At 36.9% G+C, this 24662-nt stretch overlaps 1 protein-coding gene across 4 annotated transcripts in view; it reads left to right on the top strand.

Annotated features, from left to right (window-relative positions):
* The window catches only part of LOC139961031 (uncharacterized), a 181979-nt gene that overhangs the window by 35995 nt on the left and 121322 nt on the right, over window positions 1-24662 (top strand). For all 4 annotated transcript variants that reach the window (XM_071959841.1, XM_071959844.1, XM_071959843.1 and 1 more), the window contains exon 2: window positions 13909-14072. In XM_071959841.1, the coding sequence (XP_071815942.1) occupies window positions 13940-14072 (133 nt within the window). In that variant the 5' untranslated portion in view covers window positions 13909-13939. The remainder of the gene's footprint in view (window positions 1-13908; window positions 14073-24662) is intronic.

The raw sequence follows: 24662 nt of genomic DNA on the forward strand, positions 1-24662 counted from the left end.
CTCCAATCATGTTTTCTAGCTGTACACTCCTCCTTTTCCGTTTTTTTTTTTTTTTTTTTGGTCAGAAAAAGTGGCTTTTCTTCAATTACTTCGTACATTAAGCAAATTGAAATCCGAAGGGTGCTTTGTCAAACGAGACCAAAAGGAAGCGTGTGTCGTCGTGAGCGTGCATTAGTATCAAGGCTTTACTCTTGATGGTTAATAATGGCTCTCGGGTCAACCTCTACGATCGCAAGCAACTAGTTGTTGAAATGTGATCTCGAGCAGGTGGATGTTATGAGAGGAATTTAATACACTAAATCGATGTGACCAAGGTCTGTGCATGGATATGGAGTAAGGACTTTGATGACCTGCTGTCATTAAGAAGGAAAAGTTTTCACCCTTGCCATTTGCCACCAAAACTGAGGAAATATTTAAAGTGCTTGTTTTTTTGTTTTTTTTTAATTTAATAATAAAATAAGTCTATTTTCATGGAATATGAGCATTATTTAGACTTTTGTGGGTTTTGTAATAATAATCATCGTCATCATCATCATTATTATTATTTGGGAGGGGCCAAGGAACATATGGGATAAAGGAATTTTAGTTGCAGTTTCATAATATACTTCAGGAAATAGGAAAACCTGGCTTTCAATGACATTGTCGTTTAACACAATAGATCAAACTAGTTCTGAGCAACTTTGCATGTGAAAGCAATCAGCAAATGAACGAAGGGTCGGCTACTCCCTAATGAAACATCTTCACTAATCAAACGTACAAAAACTCTCCTTGGGTATTGCTTTGTGATGGCTGCATTTTGAGTAGGCCCTGCTATCATTTAAACAACATATTCACCAAGTTTCCATGTAATATTGATGATAATTGGGTATCTTACTATTTCAATTTATCTAGCAGAGTTTTGTACCAGTTGCAAACATTTGGATTAGAATTCCTCAAATGTTTGCTGGTTATGATTAGGGAATAATTTATCTGCTATTGCATCCATAGGCGTAGGAGACCAATTTGATTTGGGGGGGCTGTAACGACTTGCTCGCAAAATATAAACAAATTTTTTCGCGCGCTCATCAACATCTTAATGTGCATATAATATAGGCATTCATCTGTTATTACATCGCCTGCCAATAACATACAATCATTTGCCATTTTATTACCCTTCCATATTGGTTACAATTTTTGGGGAAGTCGGTACAATAATCATGATGATAATAATATAAGTTTAACCATTGAAAAACACATTGCAAATTATATTTCTTTCAGTAGGTGCACGAAAATTTCTCAGCATATTGCCCGAATTTTTTCAAAAGTATTTGGGGGGCTGCAGTCCCCCCAGTCCCCCCCGCCTCCTACACCTATGATTGCACCGCAAAATGCAATGCATAATAGTCACACTGTTATATAAGCATTTAAATGTATAGCAGGTTTGTGTACACTTGATTATAGAACTATAATATGTTATAATGGACAATAGTCAGAGCCTTCAAGAGTCCTAAACAAACTTGAACACAAAATTATTCCCTGGTTATTGCTTTTATCAAACCTGGAAACTCTGTGCCCACAAATGTTAATAATGTATTTTTTATTTTTTTTTGCGTCCAGAAACGTGAATAATATACTGTATCCTGTTTGAATTTGCAAACTATTGCAGCTTTAATTATAGGTAGGCCTATAGTGTTTTGTACTGAAAACATCGCATGTAGCATGGACCAGGGAGTTGCATGGACACCAAATTTGTCAAAAATGTGGACCCCTACATTTAAATATCTACAATGTTACAATCAAGAGAGAACTTGCACATCATGTAAATCGGGGGGGGGGGGGGGGGGGAGGACCAAGTTTAGAGATTTTATAATCTGATGGAGCTTTCAGATATGATGATGGCTACAACGTTATCCAACAGTACACAAAGCATATCCCCAGGCAGCCTCCCAAACGAGTCATTTCTCCCTAATGCTCTGGAAAATCATCTTAAAAGCTTTTTGTTGCTCAAAGCTATCAAGCTGCTTATATGCAAACTTTTTGTTTTGTTAGAGAAGAGGGGGAATTTTGATTGACCTAGACAAACCCTGAGGGGTTTCCTTTAGTAGGCTGCCGGTGATACCAAATGCATTATTTTGCTATGATCATCTTTTGCATATATGCTAATTCCATCTCATCCAAGAAAGACAAGAACTTCTTCTAAGCTGTTAAGGTTTTAATGTGATGGACTTATTCAAAAGAAGAGAATAGATAAACTGAGCCTTTGGCATGCATAGATGGTGCAGAATAAATGGGTAAACATGAGACCGAAGCTGTACAGACGCTGGGGGCATGGAATTTTCAGCTTGAATTTGCTTCATGTGTGAGGGACATGAGACAATTTAATACTGCATGGTGAAGAATAATGGCAATTCTCTATCAATTTACGAGTAAGACTTTAGCTCAGCTTAGCGAAGTGATCATTGAAATCATAATGCTCAGGTGCCATAACTGCCATTTATGTCTGCTAGAGTTTTGTCAATTTTGTTGGCATTTTGTAATACTAACAGCAAACAGCAGTTAAGACTAGTATGATGTGTGGATTCTCTTTCAAGTAATAGAGAAAGCTAGAAAACATTTGAAGACTAGTGGTTTGCCATTTTCATGTAAATATATAATGCAACATAAATCTGAAAAAGTCGTTGCCAAATTTAGCCAAAGGAAATCAAGAATTACCTGTTTACTTAATATCAAACTGTAAAATCTCTAGGGTCCCATTTACTTGATCCTTTTACACATTGAGAGGTATACCAGGTTGATGTAAACATTGTCATAGCCAATGTGTTGAGTAAGACCTTAGAAACTTTGGGGTTTATTATCTAAGAATTGAGAAGGGAGTTGTCATTGGCTGGTAAAGTCATCCAAAGCTTAATATATCAGTAATTTGATATGAAATGGACCAGGTTGCTAATTGGAAGAGTGGGTGGAGAGGTGAATGGTGTGGAGCCTGATGGAATCGTACCAGAACAGGGTCGGTCACGTACCTCTTCCTAGTCGATAAAGGTGACTCTTTTTGTATGTCATTGAACATACCTCTTTTCAAAATATAGTAGCAGACTTAGCCCATTGCAATACAATCACAAATTCTATTTCTTTTTTGAAGGAAGTTTAATATATGATCTGCATAAATTTCTAACTTTCATACAGGCTCGCGGAATGAGTCAAAACAGTTCCTTCAGTATATCAAGCTATTCATTGCATTAGTCAAAATTCTAATTGATGTTATCTGGAACCAGGCTGTCAGTTGAATCAACAAGTTGAGTTCTACAATTTCAGGGAGCAGACTGCTCCGAGGACATGACGCATCATCAAATTTCCGAAATGACTGCAAAATTCTTTAGTCTGGCAGCTCTTTCCGGCGATGAGGCATTCGGTTTCATTATTTGAGGTTAACGTCTGGACAGCCTGGCCTCCCTGGCATGAAATCCACACTTGGAAATGTCTTTACTCCGTTCAAAATTGATAAAGAATGTTTGTTAGTCTTTTTGTCTTACATGCTTTATATTCAATTCCATGTATCACGAGGAGCTAGGAATGATGAAGCAATATGTGTGTGGAGCTTTTAACAATAACAATGTCAGCATTATTGACCTGATAAAAATATATATTCAAAGATGGCTTCATATTCTACTTAAAAGTGCAGGACGATGAGCTTACAAGTTGTTTTTGCCAGTCTCTAATTGTTACCATGGTGACATTAATGTAGGGTACTCCATATAAATTCCCCCATTAGTTTAAGCACAAAATCGTCCAAGAAACATATGCTCTCTGTAGAAGTTCTCACTAGCTAAACCGTACCCATCATTGAAGATAGCTGACATGTTGGCCATGCCTGGCTCCGATCCAATTGTCCCCTATCATGACCATGATGCTTCTTTGCTATATGAGAGCCTGAAGTTGTCGTCACTTGTAAACAAACCTCTTTACCCAGTAGTAAACAATTTTTGTACACTGCTCTCAGAAGCTTGAAGTGGTCTAAAATTGCCTCAGTTGACCCAATTTTTTCCACCACTAGTACTTCCATTGGTATCCTCTGACATCAAAGCCACAAAAACAGCAGATCCTGTTGGATAACATATTGAGAAATATTTCTGCTGCTGCCTTCGGCACTTTTCCTGAAGGAGAACCCTCGGGGTGGATTGATATAGACTCTGTAATGGAGTATGCCACCTTTAGCTTCAAGTGCAAGCAAGTACAATCATAATTTTGACCTAGATACTCAGTGCTTGCTAGCTATTCACATTCCATTAGCTATAAAATGGACCTTAATTATTCCAATAATCACCAAAAGAATCCTCTCTTATATTTGTTTTTTTCTTCACAGCATTTTATAACCTCACTGCTTGTCATAGCCACCCTTGCCCCTCCACTTCCATCCCATGTAACCCACCAGAGTTATTTACATACCAATTATCACCATCATCTGCACAGACTTTCTTGTATTGAACATACACTTTGGTTCGTCAAGTAAAATTACATAAATTATATATAAGTTAGAGAGAGCAAGTGCATGATCAAGCATCGGAATAATGTGTTCATGGAACAACAAATTTCACATCATTAATCGCCTCGTCTTCTTCTTGTTGTTGATAAATATATTCCATCTTTCTGTGACATTTCTTTCCCACCTTCTTTTCCTTCCAGCATTTATAGTGTAGCGCTGTAAAATATTATGAAGCAAAGTCCTTTATCAACGAAATGATTGCAAATTTACAGCCTTCAGGGGGCAAGCGAAGATTAGATTAAAACCCGGTCGGTATCCACAAATTAGACAATCAGTCCTTCTGTCTTGTGTTTCATCTTTCTTGTACTGTAAGCGTGACTGAAAGTTCTAGGTTTTCAGGCCATTTTGTCCTATTTTACTTTAAATTGTGTATAGATGTATAAATACATGCAGGGTCATACACAAGCCTATTCAGAAATTTAAAGTTAATTAAGGAATTCCGTCAAGGCATTCTCGGAATAAATAATACAAAAGATCTGCACGGTGCTAACATCGACTAGGGCACTCCTCACAGACTTTAAAGCTGATGTAATGAGGTGATTTTATCCAGGAGATTGAGAACAGCTGCTATCTAATGAATTAATGGTGAGTTCAGAAATAAAACCAAAACCCAGGATGAAAACAAAAAATGATACACAATGTGAAGATACTTTATAAAGAGACAGAAAAATATCTGGCAGGTGTTGCAGTCTAATTGGTAAAAAAGAGGTCATTTTAAAGACCAAGGCAGGTCGATTACATAATCTCACAAAACTTTTCCATGATAGCGTGCGATAGTTTGGGTCTATACAGCAGACCTTTAAGTCAAATTTTTAGCAGATTGGCTCAATTCTGACAAAGAGGAAAGACTTGCTGTACATTATTTCAAACCAGGGCTGCCTTTAAATAACATCTTGCAGTAATCTTCTGTAATTTTCACCAGCTGATGCTTGTGTTAGATTTTAAGTGTAAAAATTAAAGAAGCCAAGGTTAGTCAACCTAACTCAATAAGTATATCTCTAAAGGAAAATGAGGGCAATTTCTCTTTAAAAATTTGATGATTGTCATATTTTATTTTTAGACTTATTATTTTATAGACTTATAGGTCAAAGTAATATAAAAAGCATGAAAATGGTGTCAATGCAGAACTTATCTTTACCCAATTAAGTTAAGATTTGATGACGGTATTTGGATACCTCTAAATGATACCTATGAGGGATCATCGATATCATAAGGACCAAGTTTGAATAATTCTATGAAGTTCTTTGCTACTTTTGACCAAATTCTAAGCATAAATTAGTCATTATAAATACAGTACATGTACTTTGCTCAAGCAATTTATGAATATTAGTGTTTATGTGCATCTATGGTCCACAGACGCATAATTCCAAATCACAAATTTTAAATGCTATAGTTTAGTTCATGTGTTGCATGGGTCTGGTAGTGTACGTCTTATCACTAATAGTATAGGTAAATAGCCCTAACATATTAACTGCTATTCAAAAAACTTTTTCAAGGTGCCATGTGTTCAGATTTTTCTTAGATGTGCTATTAATCAAAATACCTCGGTTGGTATACCATGATCCTAATCAAAATGATTCGGTCACAAGTTGGTTCCATTTTTCTTTCATGTACTTCTGTCACATATATGCAAGTGATATGATACAGTTTGAGAGGACCTCGGTGCATAATACTGTAATACTCTGCAGTTTGAAAGAATTGTCAGGCTTACTGTATTTCTGTGCTTCGTATTTCTCGTATATATGCCAAGGGTTTGGTTCTTACGCTAATTAACTTTTGATAAATACCGAACGAAAGCTGCACACCTGCCTCTGTCGATGACAATGTATAATTTATTCTTGCGTGTGCATGTCACACAAGGCGAATATTGCATATACCTGCAAACGTGACTCTGTTACAATGAATTTGGAAATTTTAATGTAATTTTTATATTTTTTTTAAGGGGGGGGGGGAAGGGGGTTCGTGATCCATTCTTACCATGCTATGTATTTTTTCTGATCTATAATTTTACCAAAAGTTACTATGGATACGCAATACTGTATGTGAGTCACAACACTTGACTGTGACTGTTTGCAATTCCTGAAAGAAGTGCAAGCATGGATGTACGACTGATATACTGTCAGGAATTGCTCACCGCTTGTTCGGTGTGAAACCATATAAATGTCACGATTACTGCCCTTTCATCCTCTCTGACAGACTTTATATTGAATTTATTCCAATTTAAGGTTGACCTTTAAGTTATCAGCTCTACACAAAAACTACATTGTTGAGAGTGACAGCATTAACAACGGGATTGATCTTAAATTGCAATTTATTACGACATGTGAGACAATCGCTTTGGCCGCACACTTTAAAGACAAGTATATTTTTTTGATTGAGAATCGTCATCATTTAACACTACTGCGTAAGTTGTAACATCATCGGTATTAAACAACTAGATATTAGTACAATCAATGTGAGAAGATAACAGAAATATAGTGTTTGTTTGATTATGGATTCCTGATGGATTGATTACAATAAGCTTGAGAGATGTATGTCATTTGTATCTGTGTGTGACAGTTATTGGCCTGAATGTGAAGTACTGCATCTGCTGTGGAAACATTCGTTATAAGTAACATCAGTAACAGTCCTTTGCTATCCCAATTAATGTATTATTTAGTTACTTTATATTGTGCTAGATATAGTTATGTGCTATACCATGGAAAAAGTTTCATCCTTTTCAAAATGTTTTTTTTTAGCTGGTTATGTGTAACATCTCCAGTTGTGGAAACACATGAGCGTGAATTAAGTTTGTTATAGTTTCTTGCATTAGCTCTCACATGTCAGTTGATAATATATTGCAAATATTGTGTAACATTTGCTCCCTTCTGACTGGTTGCTTTCTAATTTTTCTGGAACGATACTTTTTATTTTTCGAAATTCGAAAATTCGGACAGCTTAGAACTCTTCAAATTTGAGACAAATTTCAATATTTGCCTGAAGTATGCAAGCAGAGATTGAGATTGTGTTACATTACGAGCGTTTGAAATGTTCATCTACTGTAGATCATCGTATGGTAACTGAGCTACTCGTATCTCGGCATGAAAATAGCTGAAAGCAGCTCTGATTTGCTTTTCTATGTAATACCTCGCGACGATTACATGGAAGAGACAGATTTTGGTTTGTTGCGTGAAAGTTTCTTGTCAGAAGAAAATAGCCTGTAGTCCTGCTAATTAAAGGATTGGTTCAGGTGTTTGACATGTCTGTTTTGTATGAAAGAGCACAAAAAGACAAAAAGAACAGTGAAGAAACTACCATGATAGCATGCTCTGTTAAGGAGATATGACACTTTGAAGATATCAAAATTTCTTTGAAAACGACTGGTGTAGAAAGACTTACTGTGAGGGTGTGATGTCCATCTTACTTCCTTAACATTTGTGAATATATTTCTTTACATATTATTTACATTTTTTAACACATTTGAAAATAATATAATCAAAAATTCTTCAGATGTTTAATCTCAAATACTTCCTTTGACAAATATGAGATCTCCTGACATATCTTTTGGTTGAAAGTCATGAAACCTCACAAAATATTTAGAGAGAAAAAACAAAGACTTTTCAGGAATGTGAGGATGTGACATCACAGCTAGTCAGATTTCAGCAGTTGCTACACAATCTGATAAAACTTTACACTTGAATATCTCTTTAACAGAAAAATATATTTGAACAGTTTTTTCACCATTGTGTTTCTTTTATTGTCCTCTTTAATATAAGATAAACATGTATGACAACGGAACCAATCCTTTAATTCATAGGTACTCCATCATGATGTGGTAACTGCCTTATATTGTAGGTTTGTTGTCTTGTTCTATGTAGAGCTATAGGTCAGTATAAGTGACTGGGAAGCTTTTTTTTTTTGGGGGGGGGGGGGAAGGGGTGGGAATCAAATCTCTCACTTGTTACAACTCTTAGTAAATATCTAAGTTTTGTTGGGTAGATTAGTAATTTCTTAAGATTCTTTTAAAATTCTTTCAAAAAACATCAAATAATAAAACATCTTGGGTTTGTAGGAACGTTCAGTTTATACACTTGGTGAACAATTGTCGTGCTACGAATTTATAATTCTCTTGAAAAACTTTGAAACATACTCAGGTATCAATTAAAGTTGCTATAAAATTTGAATTTTAAAAATTTCTTGATTAATATTCAGGAGGTGTGTAATTTCTCATTTCTTATTTTGGTATTATAGCGTGGAAATTTACAACCAATGAATTTTTCGGTATTTAGCGACCTGAAATCACTGGTTTGATATATTTATATCCTGTTATTATTTATATGCTCCGAAAAGTAATGTTTGTTTCCTTTTCTTACCCTCTTAATTCCCTAGAATTACAATACAGCTCAAATTCCGAGAACTGAAATCCTCAGTCATATATAAATAACTAAGAGAGGTCGGGTGGTCGTAGATAAACTTTCATTATCACAGATAATCATCTTATATTGTAAACTCCCTTAGAATTCGAGAGTTTAGGGCCCCATATGAAATTTAAAATAACCGCAACTTTTCCTCTGCATGAAATATAAGGTTTTCATGAATATTATAAATATTAATATATCTATCCATATAGTTTAGTAGATGACCAACCGTTGTGGGCCGGGCAAGCAGTTTGCACTGATGTTTAAAGTACTTGCATAATTTCTGTAATCTGTAATGAGTTTTGCAGAAGGAGTTGTCTCACTTGAGACACAGTAGCTTTCTATGTTGGATGAAGGGTAGGAACTTCCTGTAATTTTTGAACTCTATATAAAATTGTTTGGTACATCACCAGGAGGGGTGAATTAACAATTTGTTATACTGTTATCTGACCTTATCCTGCTGAAATTTGCTACTTTTATGTTTCAAGAATTAACACACATCTGAAGCTGACTTGTTTTGTACCTAATGTGAACTGATGGATAAACATGTATGATGCCATAGAAACACAATGACAAATTTATTTTTATGTTTTTTCTCTAAAACTTAAATTACAACCCATTTTCTACTTCAGAATAGGAACACATCTCAATATGAATATATTACAGTCATTGGTACATATAAATGCACAGCACATTAGATATAAAATTGGAAAGGTTGAACCGATTAGATTAGGGCCAAAATCAAGCAAGAGAAGACATTTTACAGTGTGTGGTTTACAACAAGTTCATACCTGTTTGCTTTAAGTTCACCTATGGTGCAAATTGTGAGAATTTCAATGATCAACATCTCGAAAACGTGATTAAGGAATGGCAGACAATTTTGTCAGGATACTTAGAATACTGTACATACGTTCCCTTTTCATAATTCAACAACAAAGTTTTCCTTGGAGTATATATTCATTTAAAAGAAATTCTATCAACTTGTAACAATAGAAAAATTTTACTAAGACAGCCAGGCAGACCGACTAGACAGTATTTTCCACTGTTAAAACAACAGGAGATAAAAACTATGATTTATCTTTTGACCAAAACACAAGGCGACACTGGTAATGTCAGAACAGCTTGTATAATAATAATCAGAGGGTACATTAGTACTGGACTTGTCATGTTACTATGTTTATATTCTGGAGGCTGGGAACCAACAGCAGGATGGCACTGAAGATCATAGAAGGACAAAATAATGCAACATTGTCATGAGGTCAACTATGAAAACTATATAGTTTAAAATGACTATTTGTCAGGTTTAGGACCATGTTGAGCCTCCATACCATATCTGGGACAATAATTGAAATATTCAATAAATCCAGTGGCATGCCCAAAGAGGTGCAGGGTGTAGGGAGAGGCTACCCTTCCCCCTCCTATAGTCAGTCGGGGGAATTGGTTCCCTCTGGGCTCAGCTTTTTACATCAACCTACATTATAGTATACATATATATACATGCCTCAGAATGCACCTGCCTAAAAATCAGTCAAAAGAATTTTCAATAATTATTATTATTTATTAGTACAATCTTAAGTTTATGGCTTCTGATAATGACATAACTTATAGTCTAACTATGCTTTGAGAGTGCACCATTTGACATGTAGATATTTAATTTTCTTCTGGGGAGAATCATCACCCTCCCCCCCACCCCAGCTATAGTTTTGTATAGAACATTATGGAATGCTTGTCGGCCAAGTACAAATAGAAATGCAAAAGAGAATGTTGTTAATGTTGTAAATTCCAAGAGTGCACATGCTTCATTGCACTTGGAAAAGGACCAGGTGGTTTGAAAATTTGTGTAAATTATTTAATATATTACCCAATATATTTATATATTATTTTTTTAAATTTTTTTTACACAATATTTTACACAGTCGGAATATTTGGCATTACCAATATTCTACTTTGTAGTTCCATATATGTAAAAAAAACAAGTGCACCGCTTCACTTCTATATAACTATACGAGTTATATTGAGTATGGGTTTTTTTTCTTTTTCATTTTGGTCAAGAAGGTAAAATGACTTTTGTAAATCAATCTGTCGTAAATTGATTTTGATTACAGACTTGACCATCTGGTTACCATGGCGATGTATTTTTGCAATAGGTTACTGCTGCTACTTGATAAGGTTATGAAAATAGTCACATCTGTTGATTCATGTTGGCTGAGGGGGAGCGGGGAGTCAGGTAAAATCTGAAGAAGTAAACAGGTTGAGAGACTGCAGTCGTTAGGAGAAACTGTAAGAGCCTAAGGGGAATGCGTTCTTTCATTTCTGCTGATGCCATCACACGTTCTTAATGCTCTTTAGGAATTTGAAAAGGCGGACATGTCTTCCCAATATTGATCCCCTAGCACATCCCAAAAAATTTAGGTCTTTCTTTTACAAGGCTTCTAAAATCTCAAGTCGAGGAACCAGGTTTTCTGAAGTGGTTCTTGTCATGCACGCCCTAAGGGTGCGCTGTGTGTCCTTATGTAAGCGGAGAAGAATGAAAGAAATTAGAAAGGAAGAAAGGCATTATGGGTAGGTAAAACAACCCATAGAACAGTATCTCGATCGGCGGACTCGGTTTTGATGAAACTGGTTTAAAGCAGGAAAATTGAAAAGGGAACCATAAAACCGACATTGTAAATGAGATTGGTCTGGACTCGTGCAAGCCATCCCGGGCATTTTCTCCAAAGAGAATAAAGTTGCGAGTACAATGGAATTTAATATCCTATTCATGCTGATTAAAATCTTTTCGGGCGCTGTTAGGGATGAATTTTAATTGATATTGTGGAGGCATTTTCATTTTGTTGATAAGCCAAAGGCAACATGGAAAATTGTCCTGATTAAACATCTCTAGAGATTCTGATTTTGTTCTTAGTGACTGTTTGTGACTGTTAGCAGCTGTATGATATTCAAACTTGGCTCACATGTGACGATCATTTCAATCGAAGCAAGTTTGGGATGAAGGAATTGTGGCATAACATTTTCTTGCATGAAAATGCTTTAGCTTTGTATGGTAGTGTAAACTGTACGGTTTAACTTCAACATTAAATCTAAGAGAACAAATATTGGATAATCATTATAACGACAGCCGATTTCATCAAACTCCGCTCTGTGGTTTTCTGTGTGTAGTTTTATCCGTGCATCCTTGATCATATTTCCATCAGATTTCATCAGTATCATATTTGTAAAGGCCTTGAGTCGAACTGCACTTAACAAGGAAATCGTTTTCCTGACATCGAGCAGGTGTGAAGTTTTACTGTTTTGTTCTGGTAGATGTAGGTAAAATAATATATGTTCTTCAACATTCTCAAATTTCTTGTGTCACTGTAACAAATTTTAACCGGTTTCATTAGGTTGCCTAGATTAAAATTGCTTTTCCAAACAGGTTAAAAATTTGACTTTCAAATATGTTAATTATACAGAATCTATCAATGCAAGTAACACATATGTATTATAACACAATGCACACAGTTAGGGATAATGAAAAGTTACTTTATATCACCAGACCTGATTGCAAAACAGATATATTTGGTGGAAAAAAACACTATGATTATGTAAAGTTTTTAGCAGTGAAATATTGTAAACTGCTTTAAAGTAACTTAACAAATGGTATATAGTTACTTTATAGACTCTGTACTGCTCCAGCTATACTTTACATGTTTTCCCCATTTTTCTTATTTTTGTTTTCAAATATATTTTTGTTTTAATAGTACAGTTACCTTGCATGTATAAAGTTGGTCCCGTTAGTAGTAACTAATGAGTTAATTACCTCGCATGATTTAATTAACTTCATCCCCGTTAGGAGTACAGTAACTAAGGTAGGTCTTCACTGATCATACAAAGAGAAGGATGAAATCTTCCCCCGTCTTGAACCGGTTTTGAATAAAGGCAGAACATTTATTCAACAATTCCTGGATCTCATGATATGTGATACTCCTTTAATGTACTACAACTCTATTTGTATACAATGTCGAAGGCCCACCAATTTCATGATTAAAGGTTACTGTAGATAATTATGTTTCACATCAGAGTTAATAACATTTTTAAGTTTTCAACTTGAAGCATATTTAATTGTCATTACATAGTCACATCTAGAAGCCATTGATCATAATTGAACATTAGTAGTACTCTGTTTGGTAACAACAACATCAGGGAAGTAATTTCATTATTTGATATCACCTAGCAAATTTAGTTCTTGGCAATTTGGGCAATTGTTTCATAAATGAAAAAGCATAGCAGTTTGCAATTTTAAAAGACTACTGAAGTCATAATGTTTGATAGAACATTAGGACTGTTAAGCCTAAGCTCTGCTATGCACAATATTATGCATAAACAAAGATTCATTGTAAACTATTTCATGTATATATAAACAGCACATAATCTCACTTGTGAAAAACCTAGTGCAAGGCATATTGAGTCATCTAGCATTTCTAGTTGTGCAAAGATTGAAAAAGTGCTTTAAAAAAAAAGGACATATAAATGAAAACAACAATTTGTTTGTGCTTTAAGATTTGATGCTGCTGAAAGACTTGGGATTGCATCATGGATTATTGCAGTAATGTCTTGTTTGATGGTCGTTTTGTGGCATCATTACACTTACCAAAAACAATGCTAACTTTGATTGTCTGTGGCACAGAAACAGTGGTACAGATTGACGTAGAAATGAAAATGTCATAATTTGTCTTCAATATGTTGCTGCAGAAGGCCTTTTGACTGCACAATGAATAACTGAAATTAAAATCTGTTTTAGCACTCCATAAAGCAGACTTTCACTGATATTTTTTGTGAACTTTGTGTGTCATATATTTTGCCTTGATATTTTGCGGCACAGATATCCAGAAATATCTGTGTGCATCTTTCTGTGTACCAAATCCAACTGAACGGTAGAAACTTAGCTCTGCTTAGAAAAGGAAACCATTTGTTCAAAGGGATCAACCACTTCTAATATTTCTTCTTCAACAGATTTTTGAATGAGGCGCACATTAAATTTCTGATGACAATTTGTGGACTCTCAGAGGCTAGTTGCTTGTGCTGCACGCGGGTGATTAGTCTACTGGTTTACACACTTCTCCTGTCAGTGGGGTCTGCCCATGGTGTCTGCCAAGACCCACCATCAATCACCGAAGGTAAGAAGGTCTATTAAGCGGAGAGATCTTATAGGCTGTTAATTCCCACGGTCTGTGAGCCCTGTATGAAATTTAACGTGACTGCAGCATATTTTATATGACCTATATACCTTAGTAGCATCTCTTATAAATAAACTGAAACTGATTTGTTTTTAGTATTTTGCAAGCTTATTTTAGAAGAACAGTTTTTAAACAATTCCAAGTTAAGGTGATCGACCATCATGAGAGTATGAAGTGTGCACACAGAAGAGGAACTTGTAGTACCGATCAAATTATTCTCATGTCATTTCTGTGAGTTCATTGTATTGATTATTGGAGAAGGAGTTGTCATACTTTTAGACCCTGATTACATGGAGAGAGAGTATTGTGATCTACTATCCACCCCCCCCCAAAAAAAAAAAAAACTGGAGTATAACAGATTCTATACTGATAACTGCCTTTGCAAATTGATAATTCATAGCGCGTACTCCCTTACATTGATAAACTGTTCTCATGCTATCAGAGGGTGAGGGTAATAAACTCTGAGAATGTGTTTCACTCCCATAGCAGGACTTAAAACATCAAGTTTGATCAATAGTGCATGGGGGCAAGTAATCAAAATGTAAAATGAACTGAAATAGTTATAAGACAAAGAAATTGATCTCAATTGTCACACAGGTAGAAGTGTATAACACGGTGATATTCCTCTCTCACCAGTCTCCTATACAAATGCACTCAGATCTACCCTGCCTACAAACTGTAACAATTCTTGCACTGAGTCCCCTCCCCCTCCCCTCAAGGACCCTCTGACATCACATATTTCCTCTTTATTTCAAGTCAGAAGTCCTACTTTGTATTTTTTTTCAGTCCATCTAAAACTTCTTGTGTTTTAACTTCACCATTTAGATTCTGGTAAATATTAGGTATTTGGTGTCGTCCATGAATACCGAAAACCAGTAGGCTAAGATTTAGGGTATGATATTTATACCACTATACTGTATGTGTGCATACACATGGCTAAATCACTGAATGAAACTTGATGTTTGTTATGTGACCAAAACTGAATGTGTGAACACTGCTAAAGTCAAAACAGGGGGTATAGATAGACCATGTGAAACCCAATATCCCACTTCAGAGATTAAAAGTTTCTCAGGTATGACCAAACCTCCTTGGTAATTCCATAAGGTCGTATTTTCTTTCCACAAGAAATTAGTTTTAGTGTAATCTGATTCCCGTCAATGACTGGAAACAATTTTTGTTGGCCTGCTGCAGTACTAACAGACTTTTGGCAAAACTCTTATCATTTATGCGCTCATATTTGGGCCCCCACATCCAAAACAAATTAAATGAGAAATAGTAAGTCTCAATATCATACTACCAATTTATGATACAATAACATGCCTTAAGGGTATATTTTTGATATTTTGTGTTTGTAGAATTTCGCACGTTCAAGGTTGAGTTATTGATTAAAAGAATTAAAACGTTTATTTTATCTTCCTTGGGTTTCTAGTTGATGTACGGTGATGACGTAGAGGGAGTTCCATTATTTTTACATAAAACTAGTGCCTTTACTGTGTATGATGCAATGAAATTCTATGATAAAAGTGGTAAATTACTGTCGTCTGGCTAACAACGTGTGACGTCTCGCTGTGAATAAATTTGTTACAAGTTTAAACCATGAAAAACAAAGCCCTCAAATTTGTAGCAAATCTTTTTGCAGACCAGATGGAAAATCTCATACCAACAATAAATGAAATCAATTAATATAGTTTAATAAATAATTAATCAACTAATGGCAGTGTGTTTAAAATCACATTTATCAAGATTAGTTTTACTTTTCAACATTTAAATCTATCAAAATTGAGGTGCGATCACCATGGAAACATGTAACCAACAAGGAACTGTCACAAAAGTGTGAACACTGTGCAATTAGATGTTAAGAATGCTTGCTTCAAAAATGTGTTGTGAGTTCTTATGAAATATTTTGTGACCATTATGCAGGAAATCATTTACCACTTTTGAAGGCTCTAAAGTTTGTCTCTGAGGGACAATAAAATAATACTGCATGGTTCCTTTTCAAAAACTGCTATTTACATAGATCTAAGTCATGTGTAGCAATTTGAACATTTTGCATTGCAGTTTGTGATTGCGATACTGGATAAAGTCATTCCCAGTTTAATATTAACTGATTGTCTTTCTAATTTGGTGTCATTATAGTCACTGAACTTCAAGAAGGTGATGCTATTATGATTTTGTATTGAGGTAAAAATTACCAGCTAATGAAGTGATCTACTAGAGAGATTTAAATGTAAACGCACTAAGTAGCTGAAGTGTACATTAGGTCATAATGTAGTCTGACTGTCAGTTTTCATCCCAAGAATTTTTCTACAACAGATTTTCTTCTAGCTAAGCTGCATTCTTTAACACACACACACACACACACATATATATATATATATATATATATATATATTTATATTTATATTTATATATATATATATATATATATATATATATATATATATATATATATATATATATGTGTGAATGCATAAGATTGAAGGTTCACAACTAAAGTTAGACTCTAGCAGATTGAGTCAAGATGCAGAGCTTTTATATGATATGAAACATTGTACAAGGACTCGAAAAAATTTTGAGGGTGGTGCAAGGATACTAGAAGGTTCATTCAATTGTAAAAATTTAAATATTATATGATTTAATAAAGATTCCTTGAACCAACTCGAAATTGAAAATTTTTATTCCCATCTGAACCAAACGTGTTTCTGTATCATTTTCATTAAAGGGATATTCCGTTGGCTGAATTTCATTGCTTTATTAAGTACAAAAATGCTGGACATTTACTGCATCTTTACTTCCAAACCAAATTCTCATAGCATTTTGTGTAGCGATGATATTAAATTTTCCAAATAATGCAGTAGTTTGTCGATGCATCCAGCAACAGTAACCCCCCCCCCCCCAAAAAAAAAAGAAGAATTCTTTGATAATGTTTAGCCCATTTGTTCACAGAGAAAAATATTTCTACCAAAAGTTGCATCTTAAAGAAATTCTAACTGCAGAGAACATTGACAGCTTTTAAGCAAACATTCACTATGTGTATCAAGGATATTAAAATCAAGAAGAATATGATAATAGGCGTAGAAGTAAATCCTCTGAAAGAACATTTGCCCAGATGACATCACAGACCACCCACTCTAGGCAATAATTGAGGATTTAGCCAGTTAAAATAGTTTACTTTCAATGAACCATATCTCCAGTTAGGAACAGAATCTTGAGATGGGGTTTTCATCCAACAGTGTTGAATGTTTTCCTCTATTAGATACTGTACATGGTCTGCCTCTTGAATATCCCTTTAAGGGCAGAATAATGGAGAATTAGGGCAAACGAGTATCAAAAGTAGATCAAATTATGCTTCTATTTCAATATTTAACTTCTAATGTGAAAGAAAGTAATCTCAATCAGATTACAAAATATATTCTTTTTGTGCAAATATTTATTTCAATATATGAAATACATAAAGATCTGTGTCATGACAATGTGAATACTATTGAATAAACTCTTATTAGGCCTGTTAAATGTTTATGCAATTATTCAGAGTATTCCGTTCCTTTCCATTCAACCAAGCACTGGGATTACGGTATAAATCTCTCTGTCGTAAATATGAAAGTATTCAAATTATGGATAATTTACAATTTTATAGTACGGAAGTATTCATATTAAGGCATCCATTCCTGTACCATGCAAGTCTTCATATTATGGAAGACATTTTTAAGTTATCAGATTCTGAAATAAATTTCTTAAATGTCAGTTATAGAATACTGTATATATTTCTGTCATTGAGTATCCACTTTGAGAAATACTTAAACGCTGTCATAAGGAAGAATTCAGATTATGAAAAACATTCCCGTAGTATATTCAATACCATCCTGTAAAACTTAACAGGCCCGCGAACTGTGGCTATACGTGTGAAATTCTAGGCATGTCCAATTATAAAAATGATGGAATACATGCCTGCTTTAGATTATGGAATACATCAATTGCTGTCATATGTGAGTATTATGAAATAACTTGTTATCAAATTATGAAATAAATTTCTCTAATATTCCATAATAGATGATGGAATACATTCCTGTCATATTTAAGTATTATGAAATCAAGTTATAATCAAATAATGATATAAATTTCTCTAATATCGTATATTAAGTATTTCCAAGTGTTCATTCCTGCCTTACTGTATGTAAGTCATATCTTTACAAGTGTTTAAATCATAGAATACATTCACATCATATATATATCCTTGACATAATGTATAATATTTGAAGGTTGGAATACAATATTTCTGTCATATCATGGAAAACAGTCTTGCCACTTTATCCTTCAGGGTTTTGTGCATTTTTTCTCCATCTACGGGAAGAATTGTCAGACCTTTTTCTGTTAATTTTCTTGTGGCTCTTAGCAAATCTGATTGATATACTGTATGGAAGGTGTTGCTGCCACGCTCTTCAGAATGTTGTGTATAACGTCAGATTTCTCAGTGTTTGATGGAATTATCTGTTGAATACAACTTGTGTAAATTCTCAAATAATATGCAGTTTGCAATTTTCATGAATGTCTAATCCCAGAAAATCTGATGGGGATTATCAAAAGATTTACTTTGATTACTTTTTTCATTTTTGGGTTTTTTTATTGGGAGGCTGTGCTAAACAATGAGGATTACCAGTGTGCATGCAACACTTCTAACGGTTTACTTGGGATATAAAATTATAGAGAGACTGCTTGAAGCTCTGATGAGCAGTAAAAGTATCTGAATGAGGTGGGAAAGCCGGTTTATTCTTTTTCAGTTCTTCAAGATTTACTTCGTTCCCCACTTACCTGTCTCCCCACAACCTATGCACCGCATTCTACCGTGTCTAGAATGCCCTGGTAATCTTTTAACACTGTACACCCTCATTGGCCCTAATGGCCTTCCTTCATTTTTCTACCCACAAAGTGTCTCAATGTGTTTTTCGGAGTTAGAAAAATTTTCGCGAAATTCGCCCGGATTACCTTGGATTTATACTCTAGAAGTTTCCTATCAGGACTTCTGCACTTCCAAGGATCTTTTCCAGCCTGATAAGTATCCTTTTCTTGTAGGGACGTTAACGTTTTCAGACTCATATTTCAAAACGATTTACGTTAAGACATTAATATAACATTAATATAACATTAATATCTCATAGAAACGTTATGTCGACGTTTTTACCACACCACATTTAACGTAATAAACACGTAATAAATGTTATGATAACGTACCTGTTACTCCTCAAATCTCTCCATGTCGAGACGTATCAATTTCGTAGTGTAGTACAGTAGAAGTATCCAACTTCCTATTGAAACCACCTAGTGCATAGCCACGACTAGGCTATCAGGTGCTACGAAATGCAACTGTGCTTAAAATGTCGGAACATCGAACATTATTCACGAAGCGCATACTGTATGCTCGGAGCGCGTTAGCGCTTGTACCTCTGTTGGGGTTTCATCCTACCCCTTTTCCAACTTACTAACTCGTTTGTCTTGGAAATTCACCCAAAATATAGAGAGAGAGGTTTATTCCATGGGATCGCTCACGTAGTCGACAGCTCGTTGCAGCAAACGTTGAGCTTACACGTGTCAATCCAGGTGACTGCTTGGCCCCCCTCCTCTCATAACAAATATACAGCGGGTATATTGTCTTGGCAGTTTGCCAAGACTCTTAGAAGGCTTGTTTTCCTGGCACTTTGCCAAGCTTCGAGAACGTTCTCTTCTTGGCAGGTTGCCAAGGTACTAAGTAACGAGACTGTACTAGAATCGCTTCAGTTTGCGCCTTTTAACATGCTCTGGAGGGGGTTCCACAAGCTTTTTAAACAACAAAACATAAGCAAGGTTTCAAACCTAGACATATGGCGATGAATTATAACGAGAGAGAAAAATAATTAGCGAGGAGAATATGACCCATGAATGCCCAGGAAATCTATGTCATGTCCTGGTTTCTGCTGGTACTCATTAAACACACATTCGGGCTGTGTAATGATAAATGGTGTAGCGATTGCAGTGTCTTTCCGCAATTAATTCGAACCTGTCGTCGCAGCTCAAGCTGCTAGTTCCGTGGGGCAACACTCCCCTGATGAAAGAGACTCTTCCCCCTCTTGGAGGCGGGATTAACTTTGAGGCTGGGGATAAGTATATCTCCGTTTGCCGTGGGAACCTCGCTCCAGCCGGCTTTCCTTTCGGATTGGGCGTTTGCCCTTACTACCCCGATCTGGGGGCCCAGCAGTTGTTGATCTCATCGGTTCCAGGCTCCGGGACCGACTCCTGGGATCCGGAGTGGAACCTCGGTTCCGCACTCCCTGTGAGGTCTCGCTGGACCCGTGGTCTCGTCGGACCCGGGCCCCCAGAGCCCATCTCTGTGTGCGTACCTAGCCGGGTACCACTCCTCTCGACCCGGACATTCTGTCCATTCCGGTCGGAATTTCAAATGGGCTATTTATTGGCCTTGAGCCTTGCCCTTGCCTTCCCCCTTGGTCATAGAATCCGGACGGTGCCGGGACCTTGGGGGGCAATATCTCAATATCTCTTTCTCCTCTCTCTCTCTCTCTCCTCCGGCCTCTCTCGCCGGACTCGGGCTCCCGGAGCCTATCTCTGTGTGCGTACCACGCCGGGTACCACTCTCCTCGACCCGGACATTCTGTCCGTTCCGGTCGGAACTTCTAATGGGCTTTTTATTGGCCTTGAGCCTAGCCTTCCTTGGGTCGGAGGGGAACGTCTGTTCCGGGCTCCTTCTGAGGTCTCGCCGGACCCTGGCTCTCCGGAGCCCCTCTCTTTGCGCGCACCACAACGGGTGCCGCTCTCTGCGACCCGGACGGACTGTCCGCTCTGGCCGTCTTTGTCATGGGCTTTTGGTTGGCCTTGAGCCTTGCCCTTGCCCTAGCCCTTGGTGGTACATCCGGACAGCGCCGGCACCTTGGGTGGCAAAATATCCATCTCTCTCTCTCTCTCATGGGCTTTTGGTTGGCCTTGAGCCTTGCCCTTGCCCTAGCCCTTGGTGGTACATCCGGACTACGCCGGCACCTTGGGTGGCAAAATCCCCATCTCTCTCTCTCTCTCTTCTCCGGCCCTCTCCTGGCCTCTCTCCATCTCAACTCCCACCAACTCTCTCACTTCCTCTTCATCTCCTGTCTCTCCTCCGATTCCCTCCAGGGGAACTGTGGGTTCGGTGATAGATCTAAACTGTCCCGGCCTGCTAGCCAGGTGTCGATGTGCTGCCACTGTCTGGTGTGAAAACAAAACAGACTAGACAGAGGTCTCGGAACAGTTCACACATTTAAGGTGGCTTCGAGACATGTCTGAGAAACTCACGTTAAGGAGAGACTAACGGCGAATAGTCTAACGTATCAAACGGAACGACTATAAGGAGGAAGTAGGGTGGGAGTATGCTAACAGAGAGTAAAGTTACGTGACAAAAACAACGCGCCCCGCTAGAGGCTCGCGGCTTACAAGGTACGCTACAATAGTGAAAACTTCCCAAACTTAGAAGCGAACACGTAACTAGAATACATGAAGGAAAAGGACGAATCATGTATACAAGGGAGAGAACCCCTCTATCCGCATACAGAGCGGGAAGGGAGGAACAAGGCTACGAGATACGCCCCAAGTGAAACTCCCGACACTTAGGAGGCGCACGAGTAGCGAAACCCATGGAGAAACATGAAAATATGTACAAATATATGAAGGTTCAAACAAGAGACAACAACAACGTAATCGAACCGCCTAACCACCTAGTATTGGATAGGAGTTCGCGGCTTACAAGATACGTTACAAGGAGAAACACTTCCGACATATGGAAGCAACGTAACTAAACATATATGCATCGAAAAACTTGTAAAACGGACGAAACATGTATATAACGGAGAGAACCCCCTAACCGCGAACCAGCGGAGGGGGGAACAAGGCTACGAGGTACACCCCAAGTCATGAGACTCAGGGAGCGCACGTAGCAACAACTGGAGGAAACATGAAAATATACAACAATATATGAAATCAAGGATACTCCCGTCTTAACATGAAAAACAACGAAACGAGCCGACTATCTCGACTAGTTAGAAGATATCGGAACGTGGCTACAACTACGCTACAAAAGTGAAAACCCACACTGAAAGCGTAAAAATTAACGAAGTACATGAAAGCAAAACATCTTATGCCTTAAGAAAGGCTGAAACACATGTACATACGGAAAAACATGCCTATCCGCGTAAACAGGGCGGTATAGGCAACGCTACAAATTACGCTACAAGGGAAAAACCCACACAAAAGCGTAAGAAGTAACGAAGGAACATGAAACAAGCAAAACATCTTATTTTTTGAAAGTAAGAAAAGCTGAAACATGTACATACGAAAATATATGCCTATCCGCGTAAACAACAGGGTTCGTACGGGTGCTTGAAAACCTTGAAAATGCTTGAATTTGATTGGTCAGTTTTCAAGGCCTTGAAAGTACTTGATTTCTTATATTTTTGGAAAATGTCATTGAAAAGTGCTTGAAATTTAACATGCTTAATGCAAAACATATTTTGTATGTAATTGTTACACAATAAATACCGTGGAATAGTCAAATTGTGACAAACAAAAAACTTAAAATAATGTCTTAGTTGTCTAAAAAATTACGAGGGAGGGTCGCGCACAATCCCGCAAACTTCTCGCACAGTCACTGGCAAATTACGGCCTCCACTAAGCAATTTCAGTACCAGCGACAATAACCCAAAATCCCCACAAATCTCCGACCACATGGTAGCCTAACTTCACACTGAGTCAACATGGATATCTAACCTAGCCATCTGTTTATTCGCTCAGTTGTGTCGCAAATAAAGAATAAAAATATCCATGAAAAACTTCAATCTTCGACCACATTTTAGCCTAACAATCACACTAAGTCAATGGGAAATGTAGCCTAACCATCGGTTTGGTTTGCCCCCCAAATAAACTTTGCGTAGCTTTGTTTACACACTTTCCTTGCTGCTATCGTCGCGCGCATGGTAGCCGAACACCACACATAGTCAACGGGAAAATCTAGCCTAAGCATCTCTTTATTTGCTGAAATTGTGACGCAGTTAGCTAGAACTAAAATATCCGTGAAATACTGCAACCTTCGACCACATGTTAGCCTAACAGCCACACTAAGTCAATGGGAAATGTAGACAACCATCGGTTTGCCAAAAAAAAAAAAATGCGTAGCTTTGTTTACAATTTCAATTGACTGAAAATCGGCAGTTGTTTGGATGGTATGTGCTATGTCTTAAAGAGGGAATGTTGTATTTTACGTACACCGTTGCTGTGGCGATGGATTGAAGGTTTTAACTTCGATTACTTTTCAGCAGTATATAATGGTTTTGTATTTGGTGGTGATTTCATCCACACACGTTGTTTTCTATGTGTTTCTACATGTTTTCTATTTCAGTTGATGGGTTGTTGGTTTTTCGTTATATATTTGGTGTCTTGACGTTATTTGCTAAACGATCGCAAATTTTTGCGATTAAAATTTTAATGAATTTGCTTTAAGGTCGCATCACTAGGAAGAGGGTAATTGTGCTTACTTTATCCTATTAAATGCTTACAACCATTTCCTTAAACAGCATGTTGAATTTTAGAAAAGAGCACCCCTAAACCTTAACAAAAAAAACCCTCCTAAATTCATTAAGAGGGTCGTTTTTAACTTTTCATTTTCCAAAATTGCCCCCAAAGCCAAATCTTAATTTCTACCCTGGTTGTAACAACAGTCGATCAGACACGGACAGTCCATAGGCCGAGTGAAAATGCATTGCTGGACGTACGCATGTGAGCTGTACAGTAGTAAACAATCTAAATCCTACCTACCTGAACGATTAATTATTTATCATTCTAGTTGGTAGGATTTATATTGTATATCATAAACAATACTGTTTGTATGCGGCGCACGTGTAGCATCGTTACAATTCGGATATATCACGTAAACACATGCATGCTGTGAACAATTTTGGTGGAAAATTTGGAAGGACTACCAAGTTTTTTGCAGGACTACCAAAATCTTTGAAAATCTTTGAAACTGGTAGTCCCACGGACAACCTTCTCAAATACCTGAAAATCCAACACTGATCATGTCTTTATATACCCAGCGTACACATTGCATTAGATATGTTTTATGCCTCTGTCTCACAGAATGTCTATTGTTAATGATAAGCATGTGCTTGAAAACATAAATTTGGTGCTTGAAAAGTGCTTGAATTTTGTTGTGAAAAAAGTGTACGAACCCTGAAACAAGGCGGTATAGGCAACGAACAAAGTAGTCTCGCAGAGCTACTACCTGCTACCCTAAAAACGTTACGTAAGAAAAAACGAACGCATGGGCGAGAGTGTACACTAAAAACAGCCCCCAAAAACACCCTTCCCTACAAGAAAAGGATACTTATCAGGCTGGAAAAGATCCTTGGAAGTGCAGAAGTCCTGATAGGAAACTTCTAGAGTATAAATCCAAGGTAATCCGGGCGAATTTCGCGAAAATTTTTCTAACTCCGAAAAACACATTGAGACACTTTGTGGGTAGAA

Source organism: Apostichopus japonicus, chromosome 20 (genome assembly GCF_037975245.1).
Source record: "Apostichopus japonicus isolate 1M-3 chromosome 20, ASM3797524v1, whole genome shotgun sequence".
NCBI lineage: Eukaryota > Metazoa > Echinodermata > Holothuroidea > Aspidochirotida > Stichopodidae > Apostichopus > Apostichopus japonicus.